The following is a 16,046-nucleotide window of genomic DNA, read 5'->3' as shown; positions in this document are numbered from 1 at the left end:
AGGTTTCAGCTCTCCATCTTCAAAACTTGTATGACGTTCAACACAAGAAAAAAAAAATTGAATCAATAAAAGTATATGAATTCAATAAAATCAAAATTTAATCGATTAAGAATAATTGAAACGTAATACTCCCCTAATTGAAGATGAATAAATTCTCTTTAGCACAGCGTGAAGAGTGTACTGATAACGTGTTGTGGCCTATATTTAACTGAGGGGTGTGGCATGGAGAGAAAAAAGAGTGGAGAATAGACTTGAGAAATTATGTGTTAATTCCCAAGTCCTTGTGCCTTTATTTATAGTAATAAGAAGGAGAGAAACTTGCTCTCAAAGTAATACAAAGTCTATTAGGAAAAATCTTCTAGATCCCAAAGGATTCCTAATCTATCTCTACTTAGGATTTACACAATCACAATATGTATTAGAACATATGCCATAACATTTATATATATAGGAAGCCTTTAAACGAAGGGATCCTAATTTATTTTATAAAAATGGGGATTAGCTGTTAGGCCCACACCACATCAAACTTTTAATGATCCAAACCCTAGGCCTGTATATTATATACGATGAATGCAACTAAAATATATATGAAATTATGAAGCTTAGACAAATTGAAAATCAAAAATTAACAAGGTTTGGTAAATTATAAGATTAAATTGATACAATTGAAATTACAGGCACTAAAGTGCGACTTGAAGTAAATTACAGGGATCAAAAGTGCAATTAGCAAAAACTAAAATGATAAGAAAGAAAAGTTAAAATAATTTGCATCAGCCGGGAAAGGAATCTGGTTCTGTACCATGGCAGGGTACTATTCTACCACTAGGGCACTGATGCTCTGCTGGTGGGAGTGTCTCTTTTATTTAATATACTAAAAAAATACAGAAATACCGATGAGACACAGCATTCGCACATCGATTGCAAAGGAGTTTGTCCCTTCGTGGGCGTCTCTGCCTTTCCCCCGTCCCTCCGGGGAATCCACCGCCCCTTCGGGGACATCACCCCCACATTTTTCTAGTCTCTATATCTTCTACTCCAAAATATACGGCTCCAAATTATCCAATGTTTTGTTTTGCTTTTTCTTCGTTGAGTTGTTCACCCACACTATACAAATATTTCATGCACAATGCACCAACACAAGTTGACAATAGCCATACGTCACCTGTGTTCGCCTTTTCAAAGGCACCTCTCTCTTTTTAAAGGGTTTGTGGCATATCACGCCTTGATAAGATCTCCGTTTTGCATCAATTTCTAAAATGGTAAGCCTTTAAATTCACTTGCACTTGTACTACACTACTGTTTGCCTCTACTAATTAGGTCAGACAAGAAGCTTAGCTGCATTATTGTCAATATTAATTCTTGGATTAGACATTACGACACAAGCATAATAGATATACTCCCTATGGGTCAATAACATGATTAATCCTTGAGACCCTATGTCCCTACGGGGATTAGGAATCGGAGTAGGTATCCATCGCTTCCAAATTCCTCTTTCCTTCTCTTTCCTCTTATTTGAACGGTTACGATTAAGTCACATTAACATCTTATTTTTGTTGACTTATTTATAGAGAGAGAAAGACAATGAAGAAAGTAAGAGCGGAAAGGAGGAAAGGAGAGAGAATTTGGAGAGGAGATAATCATACTCCTTAAGAACCTAAAGACTGTCCTTTTTTTATTGGGTCGGAAAGAGATCATTCATTAATTAAGAAATGAAGTACAAACAAAAAAGGGTCAAGGCAAAAGGTAAGCAACAACCCAAAACATCTAGGGAGGCCCAACTAAGCTTAAGTCCAACAAAAGAAACAAAGTAACATAAGGAACCCTAGCAACTCGCCGCACCCAAGATGCTTGCACCAAAACCAAAATCACACACAAACCATAAGATTAATATTGAAATGCCGAACCAAATCGACCACTAAGATCTAAACCGTCGACAACAACACCTGCAAAGAGAACCAAAGAACCAAACAAAAAAAAGAAAAAAGGGAGGGTCGAAGGGAGTGTGTAAAACACCTTTATTATGACGCAAATCGTTCCACCCTTCGCCCAAATTTTCTGGCAAGCCGGTAAGGCAATGGGACACTTCAAGAGCAAGCTTATGGCTAGATGAGAAATGGGACTTGGGAAAGCATGGGGAGAAAATTGGGTTTCTTGCCCGTTTCTAGGCTTCCCGGGTTTTTCGATGTTTTCCCGTTTAGCTTGGGTTGGCATCATCCTCACCTTTCCTCCTCCTAGCCATTTCCCCTTCCTCTTGCGCCTTCGCAAGGGCTAGAGGTGCGATTACTGCTAGGGTGTTCTTTTCTCTATGTTGGTAGAGAGAAAAACGAACAAGGGGTGCACTCCTCCTAAAGAGTGTCTAAACCCCCTATCTTCTGCTGCTTAAAGTTAGGACTACAGGACCCATAATTTCCCTTATCTTACTAGAATCATTTGATTAGGTCCTAATTAGAATCATTTGCCTATATTATAGTCAACCAAGTACTTCTCTATGATTGCGTACAAAGAGGCTGCAAGTTTTCAGCTCTCACACTAATCCCACATGCTAATGAAAACTTAGACACATAATTACCATAAGATGATGTCTGTTTGGATTGTTTCTGGGATGGTTAAAAACACTTTCTGACTACGTAAGTTTTACATAAAAAGTTAGAGCTGTTTATGAAGAAGCACTTAATATTTTTTTTCATATACAAGAATACTGTTTGATTCCCCAGGATTTAATGACCAATTCGTACAACTTCATTCATTAATTATTGATTCAAAACAATTATCTATAAAATGGTTTATAATATAAACGACTCCGATTATCGAAGATTCGTAAATTGTGAGTAAGAACTCCTTTGCAAGTGTTTCTTCTAATATCATCTGCTTAAAAGCAAAAAAAAAAAAATATTAAAAAAAAAAACTGAAAACAAAACCTCCCACTTTTAACGTAACCCGCACTCGCTCGTCTATCTCTTTTCTATCCGCTCCAGCGTCCAGTTCTCCCATCTCCCAACAAGGTAAATTCTCTCTCTCTCTCTCTCTCTCTCTCCATATATATATATATATACATATATTATTATGTTTAGGTGCAGTAGATTTTGAGAATTGGGATTTTTGGTGTTGATTTGATTGGGGAAATTGGTCGACATTCTCCAGCATGTGCCATTGTAGAATTATTCAATGGATTATCCATTCCAGTTGGCCCATCACAACACCGCCATTGGTGACCTTTGAAGCTTTTTTCGCAGTAATCACCCGCGAAGCTGTCCAGTTCTGCTCGATTGAACTTCCAACTTTGAGTAAGCTCAATTTCTCTTTCTTTCAAGTTTGGTACTTTTCAAATGTAAAAAAATGGTGATTTACATATCCTCTAGTTTACCCTTGTAGCTCTTAATTTTGTGGAATGCGAATGTTCTGCTTTTTTTTCTTTTTTTTTTTTTCTGAATAAAATGACTTAGTAATACGGCTTGCAGATTCTTTGATGATAAACCACTCCTAAGTGCTAACATGTATATATGCAAGCAAATTGTGCCCACATCGAAGTGGTTGAATGTGTCACACAGTATTGCCAAGGTGAACCGAAGATGTATTTGCTCGTTTTTTTATGTCCTAGAGTAACATAAACTTCGGTTTTTCAATGGTGAAGAGATCCATGCATGTACAATCGTGATAAAGGCTTCCTCATGCTTGTTTTCATTTTCAATGCAGCATTGTGTATTACTTTCACGCATTCATTACCAAATTTCTCCTCAGAAGTTCATTCTCCGGATCAGGAGGTAGTGATTGCTTTGGGAAACAATGTGAGTGACAGACTCTGCATAATTTCAGTGAAGCCTTAAGGTTAATGAGAAAATCGGGCATACACATCACTAGACATGCTTGCCTATATGAGACAGCATCAATCTATGTGACTGATCAACCTAATTTTCTCAACTCTTCTGTTAGAGCTGTTACACAACTTGGGCCTCATGAGTTACTACGAGCACTGAAGAAAATTAAAAAGGACATGTGTCGTACTGACGGCATAAGGTATGGTCCCAGGCCAATTGACCTAGATATATTGTTCCATGTAAAGCGAAGAATTAGTTCTTAGATTCTTACGGTTCCCCATGAACGAATTTGGGAAATACCATTTGTAATGGCCCCACTAATGGATTTACTGGGGTCAACTATTGACAGCGATATAGTTTCTTCTTGGCATTCTTTCTCACTGCATTCTAGTGGGCTTTTTGATTCCTGGGAGAAATTGGGCGGTGAACCACTTGTTGGAAAGGAAGGACTGAAGAGGGTTTTACCCATCGGAAATGGCTTTTGGGACCGGTCAATGAAAATCGCGCTAATGGGTATGTTTAATCTGACCCTAGATTGTTTTAGTGATGGAGGAAAGTTTTAGTCTGTAGACGCATCAATTTCTCAGGTTTGCTCAATGATTTCAGAAGGGGCATATATGATTGATATTGGCGCACAATCTACATGGCCAATGGCTTCTAGGACTTCAGTTCAACAAGGATTGGATAGACTAACTCCTGTCCTAGAAGCGGTTCTCGGACTGCCTGAAGCAAAGGGAAAAATTGTATCTGTGGACACATTTTATTCAGAAGTTGCAGCAGAAGCAGTCAGTAAAGTTGCTCATATTGTAAATGATGTATCTGCCGGGCAGTTGGACTCTAACATGTTTAAAGTCATTGCAGACCTTAAAGCTCCCTAAATTGCAATGCACATGAGAAGGGACCCGTCTACAATGCAGAACAATGAGAACCTACAATATGATAATGCTTGTAAGTAGGTTGCCTTGGAGTTATACTTGAAAGTGAGAGAAGCTGAAATATTTGGCATCCCAGCTTGAAGGATGATAATTGACCCTGGACTTGGATTTTCAAAGAACCGTGAACACAGTTTGGAATTCTTAATGGGGTAACCAAATATTCAAGCAGAGATTGAGAGGAAAAGTTTGGCTTTGTTTCATGCGCCCATACTAATTGGACCTTCCAGAAAGAAATTTTTAGGTGAAATTTGTAATCGCACTGCTGCAACTGAGAGAGATGCTGCTACTGTTGCTTGCAGTTCTAGGCGGAGCAAATATTGTAAGAGTACATAATGTAAGAGATAATGTAGATGCTGTGAAGCTATGTGATGCAATACTGAGACAGAGGAGATCTATTCCTCCAAGTTAGAAAAAATGATGAGAACTTAACCCATGAAAAGTATAAAAAACAGAGATTGGCAAAAAACGTTTGACAGCCGGGAAAATACTCACGAAGAGAGAATGGATGGGTTAGCATCTGTTTTGAGGTGCAATGTAGGGCGGCGGCCAATGAAGTGCCTAAGGCTCTCAGTTTTACTTTGTCTTTGTTTCGGTGACCAACCACAAAGGGAGCTATTTCAATTTTCAGAGGAAAGGATAAACAATATACAAGAAAGGTCGTGCCCATGCCCAGGCCAGGTAATTGCAATTATTTTATTTTATTCTATTCGTCAATTCAGTCATTAACTGATTAAAGTGAAACTGAAACCATTGGGGTAACCTCTTTTCTTTCCTTTTTTTTTTTGTTGAAAAGAAAAACTAAAAACATTCAGGAGCCAATTTTGCTGGTCTTTGTGTGTACTAGGAAGTAGGAAGGCATTTACAACATTCTGAAATTCACTACTGAACATAAGGAGCCTGTCCAATGTACAATGATTTTCCTTTGATGCTTTTGCCTAATTACATATAAATGAAGTTATTTTCCAATCAACCGAAGGCTTGATTATTAAAAGCCAAATATTATTTGTTGTAAAAGAGTACAAGAATTAATTAAAGTTACAAGCAGTAGTAGAAGCTCAATCATGAATTCATGATAGACTTCTTTACAATTATTGATCATAGGCCAGAGCCACCAACTTGCTATTGCTCTAGTGTTATCTCTCATCCACAATGTTGGAAGAGGTCGCAAGTTTGAATTCTCCTTTCAGGAATGATAAAGCAAATAAATAAATTATAAGCAGTAACCTAAACTATGCTTTCCATAGGATATTAGGTTCAAGCCTTCTCATGGCAGAAGAAGTTGCTGGATGAATGATCTCCAATGAATTCACATCCCAACCCCCACCTGTCCAATAGGAATAGTAAACTGCTTGAATGTGAGCAACTTTGCAATGATCTTCACCACGATCAGGAAGTAGTGACTGGATCAATTCATCTGGCATATCGAAAAATTCTAGCAATTTTAAATTTTTTAAATGCTCGATGCCTGATGGGACCTTCTTCAACAAGTTGCAGCGCTGGATTATTAACTTTTCTAGACAAGGCATTGCTCCCTCATCCATGATAATATTTTCCACTTCTTCTAGTTTGTCGATACCTAGTAGCTTTAGACTTGGAAACCCTCCTTCCTTAAAATGCAAGCATTCTCCATCATAAACCTGAAGCAGTTCAAGATGTACCAGATTTGGCAAACCTTGGAGATGTACCAGAGGATCCTCCTTTAGCCGACTCCATTTCAAAAAGAGTCTCACTAGGTTATGAAGAGAAGAAATCCAGTGTGGTAAGTTTTCTAAACGCCCTGTCAAATATAGTCGCTGAAGGAACTGTGGAGGACAAGAAATTTGTGTCAGATCAATTATCATCTCCTTCTCCAAGGAAGATACAGACAACGAGCGAAGGTTGGTCAGCTTTTCAACCGATGAGCATACGGTGACCCCATCTTCTGTCCTCAACTTGAAAATGCCCAACCTCCTCAGTTGATTCATTCTGCCAAGTTCAGCCATTAAAGCACCATTGTCATGATTTGCCTCAATAAAACACAGCTTTTGGAGCGACTGCAAGCCACATATTCCTGCAGGAACCTTAACTCCAAATCTGGAATTAAAGCGTGCATAAGATTCAACTTCATACCGATACACCAGGAGATGGCGAAGGCGCTTGAGATTCAAAATTTCTGGAGGCAACTCAACAACAAGAGAATGTTTAAGATCCAGGGTCTCTAGGTTTTGAAGCTTCTTGATGGAGCTTGGGATTTGTTTCACCTTGGTATCCCTCAAACTAAGATACCTGAGAAGAAGAAGGTTGACAACCTCTCTTGGAAACATGTCTAGAGGTGCACCTTGAAAGTCTAATACAGTAAGTAGCGGAAGACTTTTAAGAAACAATTTTGGTATCGAAAACTCAGTAAGTGAATCTTCTACCCCAAAAATGAGCAGTGAGCGTAGATGAGAAAGGGTCCTCTTTGGTATTACATTCTGCAATGTGTTAAAAATTGACAGGCGTCGAACTTTGTCTGGCCACATTGTACCTTGCTCTTTCTCTATTGCTGCAAAGTTTTGCTCTCTAGACTTCAAGATGATAATCTCCTGTAAAAGATCATGGATTCGGCATGATTTGACCCTCCCGTCAGTTGCTATTTCTGCTGCTTGGATCAAACTTCTGTCCAATAGCTCCTTCAGGTAACTCTCAGCAACTTCTTCTGGTGTATTTCCTTCCTTTTCAATAACAAATCCTTCAGCCATCCATAATCGAATTAATCTCATATGGTCGATTTTATAGAGGTTGGGAAAGATACTTAGATACAAGAAACAAGACTTGAGATGGTATGGTAAGTCACTGAAACTGAGGTACAACAACTTTTTCATGTTATCAAGTTGGCCATTTTCCTCAATTTGAGCACCAATGCTTCCAGAAACGGCAGCCCATTCATCTATGTTTTTCTTGTCTTTTGTAGCTAGAACAGCACTGATTGCCACAATTGCAAGGGGTAGCCCCCCGCATTTCCTTAAGATACTTTGACAAATTCCCTCCAAGTTGGGCGGACATGAGTTTTCCGGAAATGTCTTCCTGCAGAAAAGAGTCCAAGACTCTTCTGGAGACAAGGGCTCTAAATGGTAAACCATACCGTGGTTCTCCATGCTAGAGGCAGAGGCTACAACAGTATTACGGGTAGTGATCATTACACGACTACCGTGACTGTTGTGGGGCAGTGCATGATTGATGGCATCCCACACATCGTTGTTCCAAAGGTCATCTAGAACAATCAGGTACCTGGTCTGCTGCAGTAATTTTTTGATTCTCTCTCTTAGCTGGTCGGTGTTCATACTATCAACTTCTTCAGGAACTGGTTTTCTGATAACTTGGAAGATTTTCTGAACTATGTGTCTTAGGAGCCGCTTTATCTTGAATGATTGAGAAACAGTGATCCAAGCATGTACCTTAAAACGTTTCTGAACTTTTGCATCCTCGTACACTTGCTTTACCAAGGTCGTTTTCCCCAGTCCTCCCATCCCAACCACCGAGATTGCCTGGCGTCCAAATTCACCCGCCATAAGCAACTCAATCAGCTGCCTTTTGGGCTCACTGATTGCCACGAGATCAGCCTCTTCCATCAAAAGGGCATCACCTTGACTGAACCGAGGCTTCCGAGCCTTACTTGAGCCATGGTCAACATCAAGCTTGTATTTGACACGTCCCTCGGAGAGGCTTCTGATCTTTGATTTGATGGTTTGGATTTCACCAGCAATTTGTCGCCGAGCTATTAATTTCTTGATGATGCGAGAAAGCTTACGAAGGGATGCATGGAATCCATGCCTATGAACATGTGAATGGGAGAGCCTGAATTTATCAAGCGCATCTTCAATCTCATAAGCCACATCTCTGACTTGTTTGACCCACACTTTGAGCTGAGGGTCATCATCTTCCTTTGCATCAGCAACTCTTAAAAAGGCCTTAATGCGCTCCAACTCGTCGATGATATCCTCGATCTGGGCTCGGACACCGGAGAATAGCCTCACCTCCTGTTGGATCAAGGAGGTGAGCCTGTCGAGCAAGAAGGTAACTACACTTTCTGCCATTTCTTTGGCTTTGAACTTTTGTTTTGAAACTGAGAAGATGATGTATGGTTAGTGTTTGCTGGGAAACAAAAGGGTTTTGTGTGAAAGTCTTCAAAAATATTGATGTTGTTTTATGTGAATTCCTGCCTCCTTTTTATAGGTTATATGGTGGTCCACCAAAGAAATGGTCCAATTTTATTGCTACCACAAAAATTGTCAAAGTTTTCTCTCAAACAATTTGCTTATCTCTTTACTTTGCAGCTTCCTTATTTTTTGTTTTTATCTTCCTTTGTAAGCTACCTGGAAAAACTGAATGGTGATGATCCAGTTGTATACTTATCTACTAGTAGGTGTGAGGCTATTAGGTTCTGACTCCTATGGATAGCCAGTTCGATACCAAGTTATCCACCCTGTGAAATATCGTTGCAACTAAATAAAAAGCTTTTTTATTTTTGTGTTCTATATTTGGATTTTTCTGTTTGACTTTCCAAGTTCAAATTTTCGCTCCTCAATATAACATTGATTAGGGTAGAATATCGCTTGTACAAAAGAAAAATATTGAATAAATGGTCGACATAGACAAAGTTTAGTTGCGTGGGTGATGAAAAGGCACGTTGCTGCATATAACCGGATCTGGAAAGAATTGTTTGACCAATACAAGTTTCCTAGCAATTACCCAATCATCCATCTTTGTCGAGTATTAATATTCCTTAGGCTTTTTAGCTAAAATGATTCTTGAGATTTTCATAACACATAACTTTGGTCATTGAGATTTAAAATCAATAAAATGGTTCCTAAGATTGTTCACCATCCATTATTTTGGTCATTCCATTAAAAAAACTCAGTTAAGTGGTCCCTGAGCTTTTTAGTGGAATGATGAAAATGATAGATGGTGGACAATTTTAAGGACCAAAGTTATGTGTTATGCAAATCTCAGGGACCAAAATTATGTGTTTTGCAAATTTCAGGAACTATTTTAACTAAAACGCCTATTCCTTTTTTATTTTATTTTAATTTTTTATCTTTCTTTGTAAACTACGAGGAAAAGCTGAACGGTGAAGGTCAAGTTGTATTTCTCTTTGTTCCGCGTTCAAATTATCTCCCTTCTATATAATATTGATTCATGTAAAATATTGCTTGATATATTGAATAATTGAGTGGGTGATGAAACAGCACGTTGCCACATGTAAGAGGATCTGGAAGGAATTGTCTGACCACCACAAGTATCATAGCAATTATCCAATCATCCATCTTTGTCAATTATTAATATCCCTCGTACATGAGTGAGATCCTCACCCTCCATTTAATTCAATCTTTACAACTGATGCTAACATCAGGAGCGCTCAAGCACTAATCGATTAGTAAGTTAATATAGCGTTGATCACTCATTTGGATCCATTCTATAAAATGAACTCATGATTTGACTGTTCAATTATTTAAAGGAAAACTAATGAAAATAACTTGAAAACTTTGGGTTTTAACGATAATGACAAAATAAAGAGTAAAGTAAATAGTACCAAAATTGATTTTTTAGTATAAAAATGTGATTTTTTTATTAAAGTGAACACTGAACAGTACCGGAAATTTTTCGTTAAAGTTCTCATTATTTAATTATCATTCATACATCATTCATACAAATATAAACTCAAATTGAAACTCATGTAGCGTCGCACATTTCAATAATATTCAACAAAACTGTATTCGTTTATTAATCATATTTCAAACAACAGACGTGGATTCACTGAATCTGAATGATTATTTATAATTATTTATTTATTCTCAAACAATGATTACACAAGTTGAGGGAGAATTCTAGGGGCGGAACGTTTCAACAAGACGTGTTATTTACAAATAAATCACACCATGTCAAACCAAAGCTCGAAAGCTGCCAAATAAAATGAGGGGGAAAAGATCAACATGGGCAACGATATCTTAAGAAATTACAAGTGTTTACAAAAATTAGTCAATGGGGTATATCGTGGTTCATTGAAATTGGACTGTCAAGATTGGTCAAAATAGGCAGACAACCTCTTTTAGCGACGCGGTTGGAGATGCTCTGATGAACAAACTGTTACAATTTACTTGTAGGCATGGGAGCCTTTTTGTTATGTCACGGACTCCGTAAGTGTCCACTATTAAGGCTTTCATGCATCGATATTGTCTCTATTTAACCACTTAAGCCCAATCCCCTGATGCTATCAAGCCTAACAGACCTCAGGTGTGAGATTTTATCTCAAAAGGGCATGGTGCAATTCGAAGTGGAACATCTATATTTAAACCTTAGATTATTGTCATACTTCTCCGATGAGGGACTTTCTTCACATCTATCTTGGTTTGTATCGAGCCAACCTTTTACACCAACACTTTTTGACATGCCTGACCCTGATATTCACCAAACACTAAGGTAGGCATGTGCCGGCTGACACCCAAAAGTGACCAAGCCATATTATGATGCATGAGAACTAAGAACAAAAAACCGACATAAATAAAACTTGTAAATTTAATTATAATGAATATGCATTTATGAAATGTGTTCATAGCACACAACTAATCCGAGACACTAAAAATGAATAATATAAAATTGAATGAACAAAAAGATTGCTCCTACACCGAAAGGACTCGAAGATGACGATGCAGGAGTACCTTGATGCCGGGATTGTACGCCTCGAACCTAAGTCTTGAGGAGGTGCAAAACAAAACATGAGTGGACCAAGTTGATATATAAGTAGTAATAAAACAATTGATCTTTGATGTACTAACCCCCAGGTTTAGAAAACTCGTATAGCATAATAAGTAATAGGTTTTTCCAAAGGAGGAAGTCGTTGTTCCACGAGGTTATGGGTTTGGAGGCTGGTATCTGTTGAGGATCCTCCTTCCTCCACTGAGATGGCGAGTTGGTGCATCCATGTAAGTATGTATAGGTGTGTATGTGTATGTTGTTTTCAGAGAGGGGAGGGAGAGCGCATAGAGAATAGAGAGAGAGGTCCGAAAATGGTTAACGGGGAGGAGGGGGAAGAGATAAGGAGAGAGGTGAGGGATTTGGGCCGGGGGACAAAATCAAGGGTGGGTCCTTTTGGGCACACCATTTAAAACCAAAAGGACACTTATTTCAAAATACCTAGCCCAAAGTAAAAATTTACGAAAATACCCTTCCGTTTCGAAATCCGTAGAAATAATCAGGACAGGTTGTCACACTTTTAGAGTGGTAAAATTACAAGTGGGATAAATCTTGTTTCCTAAGCAACTGGTTCATATGGATACCCACAAGTAAAACAATCATAACGTAAAACACTACAAGTATTACAAAGATCGAAAGCAAATACTCGTAGAGCATCCGTGAAATACAACTGATGAGGAAACCAAAATCAAAAGGGTATTAGGTATGAACTAATGGTTTCATAATCGCATTGTGAACTAATCTTCATCGTCAGAGTTGAAGGTGATTTTTTGAGACCTTGGAGCATCTGCAGGAATCTCTTTGAAGTGAGCCCCGTAAAGTTTGGACTCCTGTATTTCAATACCGCAACGAAAGATCATCAGAAAAAAGATCATCAAAATGCTACACTCATGCAAGCGGATTAAAAGAATGCAGAACACAAATGTGGATTATTCAGCAACCAGCAGGAAAAGCTAAATACGGGAGATGAAAGAGAAACAAATGCGTGTCTTTTTCTTAACATGAGCACCAAATTTCAACAAGGCTTCAGGCACAATTTGGCTGGCTTCTCTGAGAACATTGACCAGCTCCCCCGCAAGTCCCTGGAATAGTACTCGTAACATATGGTAGTTCAGCTTAGAATTCTTCTGAAAAAAAACAATTCTCAAAATCTTGTAGAATATAGATTTACTATATTTAGTGTTACCTTGGTCCGATGTGTGAAAAAAGTATGAGCAACACCCTTCTTTCCAGCCCATCCAGTCCGCCCAATTCGGTGGACACAATCCTCAGTAGTGAGAGGAAAATTATAGTTAATCACTACTTCAACGTCTGGAATATCCAATCCACGAGCAGCCACATCAGTAGCTATCTGGAAATATGTTTCAGATAAAATGGAATACATTTTAACACAGTTCCCAGATATAGGTGTTTCAGTTAGAAACAAGCATATGCTAACCACAAGTTCCCCGACAAAAAGTTTGTATAGATTTAATAACTAATATACCCCTAAAGGGCCTATACACAAGCATTTAAACCGGGTGGAAGAAACCATAATATAGTTGGGAGGATTGTAAAAACCTACCCTGACTTCCACGACATACATGAACATTGTTTTGGTCTTGTCCAAGATACTTGTGGGTCCGTTTTGTCATCATCATTATCTTTTAATTTTCAAGTTTGATCCAGTAAAAACTTATTCTCTCACTTTTCCTTATTCATGATTTTTGTTACTGAATTAAAATAAGTTTGGATACAAATGAAGAGTTCCCCCTAAACAGGGTAGGAAAGAAAATGGTGGCATGTGATCTTATGAGCGAAACCGTCCAATTCTTAGATAAAATGAGGGCGAAGCAAAGAAGACATATTGTCAACTTTAGTTTATTAGCATCCAGATAAAATATCACTTCTCTTGAACAACATACCATCAGGGGGCAGCCTCCTTTCTTGAATAGAGAAAGTGCCTTCGTACGCTCACTTTGTGCCTTGTCACCATGCATAGAAACAGCCTTCCAACCCCTACAAAACAGCAATCCATAGACCCTCAGTAGCTTTGCTCAAATATCTTCAGCAGCAACTCAAATATGCATCAACAAGTTTACCCTTTTTGCAGCATAATCTCAACACAAGTGGCTTCCTTTTTGTACAAGACAAAAATCAAAACTCTGTTCCTGTTCAACGGTATAACCTCGGCGTTAGCAGATTTCAAAATACACCCAAAATATTGAAGGAGCTCCATTGTGTGACATAAACATTGAGCATGTACAGTCAGTAAACCAAGTGGAATCCATCATACAAATACACAACACTAGGTCCAAAAACAATCCGCCAGGGATTGACCAAGACACAAGTTAAAATAAAATAATGGGAGATAATGAGCCAATACCTACTCTTTAGATTTGTGGTATTTTTCTAGCAATGCAACCAAGCGCCCATCACGTGAATGTTCATCCAACACCTATGAATGTGAAAGGGAAGTCAATTGCAGTAAGCATATATTGAAATAACAAAGTAAACATTTGATTGTCACGTAGGCTTCACGTGTGTTTAGAATTTGTACCTCAACTATCTGCATAACATCATGGTTGGCAGCTAAATCCTCTGACCCAACGACAACCTGAAATAATGCTTTATTAGTTTTCCAAAAGGTTAATAGAAAATATTAAAGGTCACGATAATCCAGAATTCGCACCTTAACAGGATTAGGGTCCATGAACTCCTGAGCTAACTGATGAACTGATGGAGGCCATGTAGCACTGAACATTACCATTTGGCGAGCTGCAGAGTCAAAATTAACCGAACTGATTAGAAAGATCCGAGAATACTGAAATCTCACGGTTTTATGTGGGAGAGACCCTACACCACCCAAACTTGGAGCAAACTTAAACACTTCAACCTAATTGTAGTCTAGAGTTTAATTAGCCATAAATTTTCCAATAAATTCATTTCAGAAATTCTGACTACTCATGGTGGTCCTTAGGAAAGCAGCTGGGGAAAATAGACATTACTTCTTATTTCATATTTAGGCAAGTGTCATTTTGCATTTCTATACTATCGACTACCTGGCATCTTTTGCCCCCATCATCTATGGCTTGAGAGCATCTACAAAAACAAATTAATAGGTCTCTTGTAACTGAATTACCTCCAGGCCGCTCATAATTTAACATCATTTTCAGTTATATCTCTATTAAAAACAAAAACAGTTGTCAAACAAATGTACAATTCAAAATGAATGTCCTTCCTCTCTCTATGGATAGGTATCCAACAGTGCTAAACCTGTACACGTACATCTGCGTAAATAAGTGGAGGTGAGTGGTTATTTCTAAAAATGGAAAAAAAAAACAATTAGAAGCATATACTGGAAGAGCATATAATTCCTCATATAAGTTCTCCGTACGATCATGGAATCAGCAGTACCAAAAAGAAAAAAGCTTTTAATAAGTTATTTAAATATTAAAAAAAAAATTAAAATCTTTTAGACTTAATTGAAGTCCTCCAAAACAAACTAAACCAAAGAACTCGATGTCACCGGATAGATAAAGAAAGACCTATTAATAGTATCAAGCATTCGATCTGCTTCATCAAGGACCTACAAAATTTTCTAATAAATTCACATCCAAACTAAAGTAGAAAATGAAATCTAATGAAACTTCCTCTAGGTAAAAGATAATTACCGTAAAAGATACTTCCTTCAGGCAACACACCCATTTCAATGAGATCTTTCAAACGACCAGGAGTTCCAATGATGATGTCCTAAGAGCACAGAAAAGCGTAGAAAAACCAATTATAAGAAGATGAACCGCATAACGTATGCAAACATATAACCTCTACAGAATAATTCCACCTGCACATGTACTGAACTAATTCAATCAGCCTTTTGCCCAAATCAAAAGAATAAAATTTTCAAATTTTCTGTTTAAAGTTTAAACCCAACCCATGTGGTATCACTAACAACAGTAGCAATGACTTGCTTAAACGCATTACATGCCAAATCATAAAATTCTGTCATCAAATTATTGCAGGGAATGGAAAATGGAAATATTGGCATTAGGCTCATATGACTCATCTGCAATATATGGTCTACGCAAATTAGATATGTTTCTAATGACAAATGTAAAAGAGTTCTCATCAGATACCTTAGGCTGAAGTTTTTAAGTTAAAACTACTTAGTCAGCACGATTAACCCAAATCTAGTTTGAAGCTCAGCTCAATAGAATCTGAGTTTTCTTCCTGAGCAGAAATCTCTTGGGCTGGAACTGAGTTGGGCTTCTTCTTCGTCTTTGTTTTTCTGCTTCTTCCTCCCCTCGGCTGTGGTTTCGTGGAGAGGTTGGGTCCGTAGCGGTTCTGCCTCGCCGACGGCGGCGGAGGTTTCTTTGGTTTTGCGACCCATTGTTGAAGCTCAACTCAGCTCTGCTCGCCTGATAAACTGCGGAAGGAAAATCAGCAGAGGCCGACGGACGAGGAGCTCTGGGTTTTCAGAGGGAAAGGGATTTATTCTGTAAAATGCAGCACGTGAAACAATAATTTGCACGTTGGTACTCACTCTAACTCAACTTTGAAAGTTTAACTGTTAGTGGTAGATGACAGATTACGAAGTTTATTTAAA

The 16,046-nt window shown here is 38.2% G+C and overlaps 2 protein-coding genes and 1 pseudogene across 2 annotated transcripts; 1 reads left to right on the top strand and 2 right to left on the bottom strand.

Moving 5' to 3' along the window:
- Positions 1-3,090: 3,090 nt before the first annotated feature.
- Positions 3,091-5,168, top strand: LOC137711438 (folate synthesis bifunctional protein, mitochondrial-like; annotated as a pseudogene).
- Positions 5,169-5,515: 347 nt separating this feature from the next.
- On the bottom strand, positions 5,516-9,019 carry LOC137711437 (disease resistance protein RPM1-like). Its single transcript, XM_068450679.1, has one exon. It carries the CDS (start codon positions 8,803-8,805, stop codon positions 5,980-5,982), a length of 2,826 nt encoding a protein of 941 aa, XP_068306780.1. The 5' UTR covers positions 8,806-9,019; the 3' UTR covers positions 5,516-5,979.
- A 3,350-nt stretch (positions 9,020-12,369) lies between these two features.
- On the bottom strand, positions 12,370-14,994 carry LOC137711387 (DEAD-box ATP-dependent RNA helicase 5-like). The gene is made up of 7 exons (XM_068450623.1): positions 14,133-14,994; positions 14,001-14,057; positions 13,831-13,898; positions 13,543-13,611; positions 13,366-13,459; positions 12,648-12,812; positions 12,370-12,543 (listed from the first exon to the last, which is right to left on the bottom strand). The coding sequence occupies exons 1-7, from the start codon at positions 14,208-14,210 to the stop codon at positions 12,415-12,417; spliced, it is 660 nt and encodes a 219-aa protein (XP_068306724.1). The 5' UTR covers positions 14,211-14,994; the 3' UTR covers positions 12,370-12,414.
- Between the last annotated feature and the right edge of the window lie 1,052 nt (positions 14,995-16,046).

This window comes from Pyrus communis, chromosome 12, assembly GCF_963583255.1.
Source record: "Pyrus communis chromosome 12, drPyrComm1.1, whole genome shotgun sequence".
Lineage (NCBI taxonomy): Eukaryota > Viridiplantae > Streptophyta > Magnoliopsida > Rosales > Rosaceae > Pyrus > Pyrus communis.
Note: the sequence above shows the minus strand (reverse complement) of the source record. Positions and strands in the feature narration are given on the sequence as shown.

Coding starts and splice junctions, on each gene's coding strand:
- LOC137711387 (XM_068450623.1), bottom strand. CDS start 14,210: ATGGTAATGTTCAGTGCTACATGGCCTCCATCAGTTCATCAGTTAGCT. Junction 14,058..14,132: donor TGGACCCTAATCCTGTTAAG/GTGCGAATTCTG, acceptor GCATTATTTCAG/GTTGTCGTTGGGTCAGAGGA. Junction 13,612..13,830: donor AAATACCACAAATCTAAAGA/GTAGGTATTGGC, acceptor ACCGTTGAACAG/GAACAGAGTTTTGATTTTTG.
- LOC137711437 (XM_068450679.1), bottom strand. CDS start 8,805: ATGGCAGAAAGTGTAGTTACCTTCTTGCTCGACAGGCTCACCTCCTTG.